The sequence below is a fragment of the Cervus elaphus genome, chromosome X (assembly GCF_910594005.1).
Source record: "Cervus elaphus chromosome X, mCerEla1.1, whole genome shotgun sequence".
NCBI lineage: Eukaryota > Metazoa > Chordata > Mammalia > Artiodactyla > Cervidae > Cervus > Cervus elaphus.
This window is the reverse complement of record NC_057848.1, coordinates 152,101,644-152,111,848: the sequence shown is the minus strand read 5'-3', so window position 1 is coordinate 152,111,848 and position 10,205 is coordinate 152,101,644. Positions and strand designations below refer to the sequence as shown.

At 41.4% G+C, this 10,205-nt stretch overlaps 1 protein-coding gene across 1 annotated transcript in view; it reads right to left on the bottom strand.

Annotated features, from left to right (window-relative positions):
- Window positions 1–9,606: 9,606 nt before the first annotated feature.
- The window catches only part of ACOT9 (acyl-CoA thioesterase 9), a 30,288-nt gene continuing 29,689 nt past the window's right edge, over window positions 9,607–10,205 (bottom strand). The window contains exon 15 of the mRNA XM_043895462.1: window positions 9,607–9,910. Within this exon, the coding sequence (XP_043751397.1) occupies window positions 9,822–9,910 (89 nt within the window). The 3' untranslated portion in view covers window positions 9,607–9,821. The remainder of the gene's footprint in view (window positions 9,911–10,205) is intronic.

Genomic DNA, 10,205 nt, shown 5'->3' with positions numbered 1-10,205 from the left:
CAGTCTTCTTGCCTGGAGGATTCCATGGACCGAGGAACCTGGCAGGCTACAGTCCGTGGAGGTCTCAAAAGAGTCAGACACGACTGAGCAATTAACACTTGCACTGTTTTCATATACCACATATATGAACAACATATATATATATGTATATATATATTTATGAATAACAACTGTAATTCCCTGCTTCTCCCTCAAATCTCTGATCTTCTGTTGGCTATTCCCCAGTTGAGCCTAGCCAGTGTTCTGACCTCTGAAGTGCTCATGGTGGCCTGCCCTTTCAGGAATTTCTTAGTCCCCAGAAGCTCATGCAAGGAATCATTCCTCATTCCCATCATTTCTTCCATATCCAAGGATACATCTAATCCAACATAGTAAAACTTTGCATCTGTCAGGAGACTTCCAGTTTCTATATTTTGTTCTTAAATATATTAACCACTATTTTATTAATGATATTTTTGTACCTTACCCTCCCCATGTGATGTTATGGAATACATTCTTGTATTTTGTTACCTATGAATTATGTCACTAAAATATATCTGAATAGAGGTATTAACATGAATGTGAAGAAACATATACTGCAGGCAAATAGCTCCATAAAGGTCTCGTCTCCATGCCAGTGGTGGTGGGGGTGTATAAATATGTTTGTGTGTATACATACATATACATACACATGTGCATATATATACATACACACTTCTATAAAATCATTAAATTTTTTACTTAGCCTTTAAAAGGAAATAAAATATTTATCATAGCAGTATAGTATACTACTGTGTATTTAGTCCAAGATAGCAAAGCAACCTTTTTTTTTTTTTTACATATCTCTGGAAAATTTAATTTGGACCATATTTTCTTTTGCTGAAAACATCAAATATTTCCATACATTTTAGGTTCCACAACTTACAAATGGGCAGTGGGTTTACTGCAGTTACATACTGTACCCAACTTTCTATAGAAAGATCAGACATTTTCTAACCTTGCTTTTGAATATTGTCTTTAAAATACTGCAAAGCAACTTTTAAGAGTTCCACTGTTAACATAATCTGTGCATAATATTGTACACTTAGGTAAATTCCTTAAAAAACTTTTTTTAAAGATTCACCATAATTTAAGCTTATAATTTTTTAATTTAATTATAAATTTTAATTATAAATTAGGCTTAAGCTTATACTTTTTTAAATTAACAAATTAAAAAGCCAAGTCAAATATCCAAATTCACCGAAATCATGCATATTCATTCACATGGAAATTATGACCTGCATACGTGCAAGGTACTTTGCTAGGTAATACGAATAAAAAGATACGGCACAATCCCTTCCATCAAGAAGCCCAGTTTCCCAAATAAGCATGTAAAAAATCAATCGGTGAATAAATCAGTGAATCAGTGAAAAAGCAGAATAAATACTAAAAATGCTGACACTTGTGTTGGCTCCAAGGCCGGCATGAACAACAACAGGGAAGATAGGGATGAGAGAAGGCATCACAGAGGAGGGGAAGTGTAAGCCCATTTCCTCTTCCTCCACTGAAAGCAGAATCCACTGCCAGTATACTGTCCTTATTTAAAAAGGCAGTACATGTGACCCAACCTCGAGAGACTAAGCGCTGACTGGTCTCATGATCATCCTCTCTCATGACTGGCTAGAGTTACGGGTCGAGTGTGAGGCCAAGGATAAACGAAGGTAAGAACTGAATCTTCAGACGGGTTTAACTTCAAGCGCTGGCAATTTGTACAGCTCAGCCAGGACATCAGGAAAACGATTCGCAAGTTCTCTATCAAAGGGAGTTACGTTGCACTGTAACCTAAAGGCCACGAGATGGCGCCCAGCACACCAAAAGCCCCCTGTCCTGAGGTTTCCGCCCGTGACCCCCACCCCACCCCCTTTCAGGATAAACTATTCAGAGCAACAACTAACCCAAACGATTTTTGGAACGCTTTTCTTGTACTTGGCCAGGCAGCACAGCATGTGGGATCTCCATTTCCTAACAGGGATCAAAGCACCCCCTGCACTGGAAGTGTGAAGTCTGAACCACTGGACCACCAGGGAAGTCCTCGATTTTTGTTTTTTGTTTTTTAACCAATCTAAGAAAAAAAGAGTATCCCTGTGGCTCAGATGGTAAAGAATCTGCCTCCAATGCAGGAGACCGAGGTTTGATCCCTGGGTCAGGAAGATCCCCTGGAAAAACGGAATGGCAAACCACTCCAGTATTCTTGCCTGGAGAATTCTATGGACAGAGGAGCCTGGCGGGCTACAGTCCATGGAGTCGCAAACGGTCTGACATGACTAAGTGACTAGCACACACAAGAAAAAAGATGGGGGGGGGGGAAACCTTAAAATTCAGACCAATTCAAAACTGAGTACAACTCAAGGAAGCATCTTAATCCGTACTGAGTACCCCTCCCATCAATGACCACGACCCAGGTAGAAGTACATTTTATACTGTGATCTAGCACAACCATGTGTGTGTGTGCACTATGCACATATATAGCAAGTTTCACATGAACTATGTGTGACGCATTATTTTTGTAATGTTGGCTACAACCCACTAAATTACATGACCTATTAATGGGTCACTTTTTTTTAACAAATGCATATATATACAATATAGATCAAACCAGTCCATCCTAAAGGAAATCAGTCCTGAATATTCATTGGATGGACTGATGCTTAAGCTGAAACACCAATACTTTGACCACCTGATGTGAAGAACTGACTCATTGGAAAAGACCCTGATGTTGGGAAAGACTGAAGGCAGGAGGAGAAGGGGACGACAGAGGATAAGATGGTTGGATGGCATCATCAACTCAATGGACATGAGTTTGAGCAAGTTCCAGGAGTTGGTGATGGACAGGGAAGCCTGGTGTGCTGCAGTCCATGGGGTCGCAAAGAGTTGGACACAACTGAGTGACTGAACTGAACTGAAATGTGTGTATATATACAAATAAAATCAGGATACAATAAAGCCTGGCATATCAATACTGTGTCATATGTGATTTTCCTTCCATTATGGTTTTGTTCATTTGTTTTAGTCATACTATTCCCTCTATCAAAGGTACATAATTTCCGTGACACAGAAATAAAAATATCCTACCCTTTCTTTCATTCACTATAATCCTTTCTCTGAGGTATTACTTTATCAGTGCCTCTGGCTTACTGAATGGTTTTGAGAAGGTCTTGGTTTATTCTGAAGCTCCATGTTTTTTAGCTTACACATCTTAAATGGAACCTGATTTTTTACATTATGTGCAGTACAGGCATTCAAATTTTTCACTAACCCAACAGCCAAATCAAGTGGAGGAAAATAGGCCTAAATCAGGAAACTGTGGATGAGAAAACTGCCTCTCCTTTTATGAAGAAGGAAACAGAACCCAGAAAGATGAATCCCCCCACCCACCCACCCTATCCTCTGAACAGGCTGGTTGCAGACACAGGCAAGAATGCATAGGTATGGACATTTGGGCCAGCACCCCTCCTCCCACATCACACTGCCTGCCTGAAACCCCCACTGGACCAAAGGACGCCAAATCCACCTCAGATTGATCCCCTTAGACCAAAACAATCCCATGACACAACAGTTTTATCTAGAAGCAGTGACTCTTCAAGGGTCCTTAAATCTGTTTTTGAACTTGCCAAATCCCTATTTTTAATCTCTCTACTATTACCTATTTTAAAATAGTTCATTATTTGTTGCCAAGGGAGGGAGAGAAAACATTCACAAGTCACTTTAGAGAGTCAATCACAACTGTACCAAAAGTTTGTCTCTAAGAGCAAGTTAAATGCCCAGGGGCTCAGTTATAAAGAATCCACCTGCCAAGGCAGAAGACATGGGTCCGATCACTGATCCGGGAAGATCTCACATGCCACAAAGCAACTAAGCCCGTGTACCACAGCTACTCAGCCTATACTCTAGAGTATCAGGAACCACCAGTACTGAAGCCCACACACCCTAGAGCCCATTCTCAGCAAGAGAAGTTACCGCAATGAGAAGCCCATGCTCTCCAACTAGAGAGTAGCCTCGGCTCGCTGCAACTAGAGAAAAGCCTGCTCAGCAATGAAGACCCAGCACAGCCAAAAATACATACTTCTTTTAAATGTCCCAGATAAGTCAACCATCCTCATCTCTTATGGTTGAGGCCCAATTATATTCCAATGCATATTTACATATATATAAATCACAAGTTAACTCTTATCACACTAGCTAAGAAAATGTTATGTGGTAAAGCTTCTAGACATAGTGTGGGTCTACAGCACCTACTCCTACCTCTATATAGTTACAAGATATGCTGTGGCAAGTTACTTTCCTCTCTATGTCTCGCTTTCCTCATCTGAAAAAGTGGGTAATAATGGTGTTGACCTCAAAAGCTGATTGTAAGGATTAAGTGAGAAAATACATTTTGATGTCATTAGCACAGTGCTAAGAATCCAGTATGTATTAGCCGTATATAAAAATTTTATTTTATGATGATTACATCTTGTGACTGGTATTTTGCCACAATGCACATTAGTATTAATATGTTAATACAAGTTGCCATGGGGTTCTGTATAACCAAATAAAGAATCCGTGCATGCATGCTCAGTCGTGTCCGACTCTTTGTGACCCCATGGACTGTAGCCCACCAGGCTCCTCTGTCCATGGGATTTCCCAGGCAAGAATACTGGAGTGGGTTGTTAGTTCCTCCTCCAGGGGATGTTCCTGACCCAGGGATCAAACCCATGTCTCCAGTTTAGCAGGCAGCTTCTTCACCACTCAGCCACTGGGGAGGCCCCTAAAGAATTGGTAATTATTTCCAAATGTTTTCACATTAAAGCATACATCATTGAACCTGAGGCTCTTGTACAGAAACTGAAAAACACAAACTTGTATTCTCTGTATCAGAATGGATGCAAATACCTTATAAACTAACCTTTACCAGCTTCCTAATGTATTTCCTTCTGCCTTCCTCTTCACATCAGTAAATGGGGCATAATGCTAGAAGATTGTGTGTATGCATGCTTAGTCACTCAGTTGTGTCTGACTCTTTGCAACCCCATGGACAGCAGCCCACCAGGCTCCTCTGTCCATGGGGATTCTTCAGGCAAGAATACTGGAGTGGGTGGTCATGCCCTCCTCCACGGGATCTTCCCAACCCAGGGATCAAACCCATGTTTCCCACATTGCAGATGGATTCTTTACTGTCTGAGCCACCTGGGAAGTCCAAGAATACTGGAGCGGGTAGCCTATCCCTTCTTCAGAAGATCTTGCCAACCCAGGAATCAAACCAGGGTTCTTTACCAGCTGAGCTACTCAGAATTTTTTAAGTTAAATGCACTGTTACGTGTTAATGTTTTATGAAATATCAGCAGTGACAGCAAGAAATTACACTCCTGCTCAGCTGGTAAAGAATCCACCTGCAATGAGGGAGACCTGGGTTCAACCCCTGGGTTGGGAAGATCCCCTGGTAAAGGGAAAGGCTACCCACTCCAGTATTCTGGCCCAGAGAATTCCATGGACTGTATAGTCCACGGGGTCACAAAGCGTCAAACATGACTGAGTGACTTTCACTTTCAAGATAAAAAACTTATAACCAAGACTGGGGATTCCCTGGGGGTCCAGTCATTAGGACTCCCCATTTTCATTGCTGAGGGCATGGATTCGACCCCTGGTTAGAGAACTAAGATCCTGCTAGTCATGTGGCGAGGCCAAAGATCAAAATAACTAAATAAGTAAACATAAAAAAAAAAAAGCAAGACTGCCAACACTGGAAAGTGATAGTCAGATCTAAAATGCTGCTCTAAATTTGTTTTTAAGATACATGTACATGTATGGCTAAGTCCCTTTGCTGTTCACCCAAAAGTACCAAAACACCGTTAATTGGCTAAATCCCAATACAAAATGAGGGAGACCAGGGTTTGATCCCTGAGTCGGGAAGATACCCTGGAGAAGGAAATGGCAACCCACTCCAGTACTATTGCCTGGAAAATCCCATGGACGGAGGAGCCTGATAGACTACAGTCCATGGGGTCGCAAAGAGTCGGACACAACTGAGCAACTTCACTGTCACTTTCTTTCAATACAAAATGTTTCTGGTGTTAAAAAAAAAACAAAAATTATAAAAATAAATTTGTTAAGAAACATAATACTAATACTTGATTCTCCATAGCAGAAAAGGGCATAATATTTTCCCCCTTGGACAATATACATACACCTTTTCAGGTTAAAAAATAGAGAGTATAATCACAGCTTTGTAAAAGCTGTTAAAACACCTAATATGTTCCATTTATTCATAGGTATTAACAACGACAACAAAGTCCTTAATCAAATAAGCTTCACAAAAGCTGATTTAAAAAGTTAAAAGAGTCGTTCTAATGGCCCTACTTTTCAAAGCCTTTTGTAAGTTAATATGTATTATAAACTACCACAGAAGGGGTATCTGATGCTGTGCCTCCCGATGTTTCTTGTAAATAAAATATTAATAGGAAATTTTATAAAATCTCATAAATTGTACTGTTTATAATATAAACATATAAAATGTTTATCAAAGAGCATCTCACCAGAGTTCAAGGACTTCACCCAGGAAAGAGAGCTGGATGCTTGGAATTACTCAGCCTCATTCCACCCAACCCCAGACACCATTGCTTTTTGAAACCATTTTTTTTCTTACCAGTGACCTCTCAATCATTTAACTGGTAGCTTCTTTCCAGTGCTCACCTTTGGGAACTTCCATGACACCATGATCACTCTTCACAGAAATGACTTTGAGAGGCAGGATGATGACACAGTTAGGATCTAGGAATCTGGTTGGTTGCTCATGGAGCCCATAAGACACCATATAAGAAATTCAACTAGCCTGCTCAGAGAGGCCTGGCTAGCCCCCACCCATTCCAGCAGCCCCAGCTGATGGGCCAGCTGTTCTAGCCCCAGATGAGCTCCTGATTGAACACAGCTGCATGAGTGATGCCAGCCAACACCGCAAAGAGCAGAAGAAACTCCCAGATGAGCCCAGCCACACCACAGAATCAAATGTGTCTACTGAAAGATGACAAGTCTTTTACTCTGCCCAAACTCATAGAAATGAAAAATAAAATGGTGAATTTCCTGGGGTGGGGGTGGAGGGCAACCTTCAGTTCTTCAGGAATCAAGTTACTGACTATTAACAGAGAGGAGAAAGAGCAGAAGATACAGAGGTATCTTTGCTACCTTGCAAAGGGAACACATAGCCACGTAGAACACTCTGGTTACCACGACAAATGGAGCCACAGCTTCATGTGGACACACACAACACAGTGCAGAGCACACTAATGTGAAGTGAACTCTTTCAAGAAAACTAACAATAAAGACATCATCCTTGAAGACTTCCCAGTGAAGAACTACCTGAGCAAAAAGTAAGAACACGGTAATAAATGTCTGATGTAAAATGGGGATATTTCCACATGGACTAGTCAATATAAAACTATGTCCCACCCATTTTAGGAAGTTCTGCACTAGACCAGCAGCAGGGCTGGTACTGGCTGAAAGTCCGCTATTCCTTACAGAAGAGGGACAAAACACTGAACACCGAGAACGTACTATGCATCCTTCAGAGTTTGCTTCATCTCATCTTCTTAAAGTCCTGTATTAAAAATAAAAATCTCTAGCTCTTATAATATTAAAACTGTTATTGGTAGACAACATAATTTGACTTAAAATCTGATATCCAAAGTTACTCAAGTTATTTAACTGAAAAAAAAAGCGATACTTAAAAGTTCAATCTCAGTAAAATTCAAATAAAGCAATTAACAAATGTCATTTTTCACCTATTGAAATGGCAAAGATGTCTTTAAAACTAAAGGATAGGGACTTCCCTGGTGGCCTAGTGGTTGAAACTTCACCTTCCAAAGCAGGGGTGCAGGTCTGATCCCTAGTTGGGGAGCAAAGATTCCCACATGCCAAGTGGCCAAAAAAATAAAACATAAAAAACAACAGAAGCAATATTGTAACAAATTGAATAAAGACTTTAAAAATGGTCCCTATCCAAAAAAAAAACTTTAAGAAAAATAAAAGTAAAGGTTAAAATTCAGCCAAATCCAGGAAAATTGCTAATAAGTTAAATGAATGTATACAACTGCTCGAGAGTTACTTGAAATACATATTCAAAGTCTTGTGCATACTATTTTGACATACAGATCACTTATCAACAGTTTTCCAAAGAAAACAACTTAAGAATTAAATGTTTTAGCTTTAGGATATTAACTGCAACATTTCTCACAACAGGAAGAAAACTTCTCGCAAAAGCTTCAGCAATAAGAGCTTAAGTGCATAATGTACAATCTATATATCAGCATGCAGTGGGTCTCTCAACTGAACTCTGCTTATTAACACATTCAGACAACTCTGCAGGGCTGTCCCTTCTTCCCGCCAGGCAGCTCAGGGACCCCACCAGGTTATAGGCAGACCTGCAAAATGCAGAACTGAAGGGCCAGGTGAAACTCAGAATGGTAGTACAGATAATACAGCTCAGGGGGCCATGGGCAGGGGAAGGAAGATAGATGCAAGCAAGCTTACAATGGGCACACACTGGGGGCCATGAGTCCAACTGCCCACCTCCAGAGCAGCTGTTTGTTCCCATGACTATTTATGCCAGAAGTACTCATTCTTGTAACTGTAGTTTCAATAAACATTACATTAATAGAATTTTTTTTTTAAGTACTACAGCCGATTCAGAAGCAGATAGCCAAGTTTGCGACAGCCATTCTAGAACCCACACTGTTTCTTTTGTGGGAACATCTTTTCAGAAGTGACTTTTTACCCCTCTGTGCAGCCTGGTTTTCTCTCTTCTGTACTTGATCAACTTCACATCAAAGAAGAAACTGGATCTTGGCCACATACTCATGGGAATACGTCCCTTTGGGTTCCCAGGTGGCTCTGTGATACTGGGCATAGCGTCCCTTGCTACAATACCAGAAAGCAGTACCAAGCCCCACACTCCCTGGTTATGAATCCCAGCAGCACCATCGACCAGCTGAAGGAGCCTGATCAGGTTATGAACCTCTCTGGGCTTCAGATTCCTAAGTGCCTGAACCCAGTAAGTGAGTTACACAGCCTACCTCATAGTGTCGGTGATCTAGCACAGGGCAAGTGCTCCATAAGCATAAGCAGCTGTTATTAGCATTACTGTTCATATTTTTTCATCAGATATAAGATTCCCAGCCCCTAGCAAAGTGTACTGAAGAGCTGTCAGGTGAGTGGAAGAAGGAACATTTGGTCCTGCATCTCCTGACCTAGACCATCTGTGAACTCCTCCTCTTGGTATGGTTTCCGATCTAAAGTGTCCCACAGGTTCTTACAAATGCTGTGTCTTTTGTTGAATCCCTTCACTTCAACTTTTCATCTGTCCTCTGCTAACAACAAAAGCTGGGAACTAGAAAGAGGTAAAATTACAAAGGAATCACATAGGGTAGACAGGATTTAAACAACAAAGGGGAACTGCAGTACAGGTCAGGTTTAACAAATGCCCTCCAAATGCCTGGGCAGGAAACCATGTAGATTGACAGTTGCAATATGTGTAAAAAAAGAATGTGTCCAGCCACATAAAAAGGCATTCTGCCCTCATTTCCTAAGCAGACAGGAGGCAACATGGTAGCTTCACAATTTAAATTCTTAAAAGTATTTATTATTCAATAATTCTTTCTCCCTCTGCCCCACCCAGCCATTTCTCGTTCCTCTTTTCTGACCATCGTAAAAGCCGAATACATCCTTCATCTCCATGGAAGATGAGAATAAACACTAAAACCGATACACTCGCTCAGGCCTTCATCCGGCACTGTGTCACTGCGGGGTGCTGGCCTTCAACAAGCGCAGTCTTCCTAGGGCTCGACCACGTAGTCCCTTTTCAAGGTCACTGGTGCACTCATAGATTTGAAATGCCGTTGCCCATCTAAATACAACATGGACTCTGGAACACAAGAGAGTGAGAGAGCCCTGGAGAAACCTAAGAAAATTATTGTACAAACACAAGACCACCTGGGAACCCTGGGACAGCAATGGGAATGCAAACTTGACATGAGGCATGCAATGCTGGGCCAGAGAACGGGCCACATACCCCAGGGAGTGGGCCTCAACTCCAGCCCTTTGGCAGGACCAGTCCTAACCACCAGCAGCTGCTTGCACTGGCACCAGCCCTTCAGACCATGGCCAGGCAGGCAGAACAGCAACGACCACCTAAGGGCCATGAGGCACCCTGACTTTCA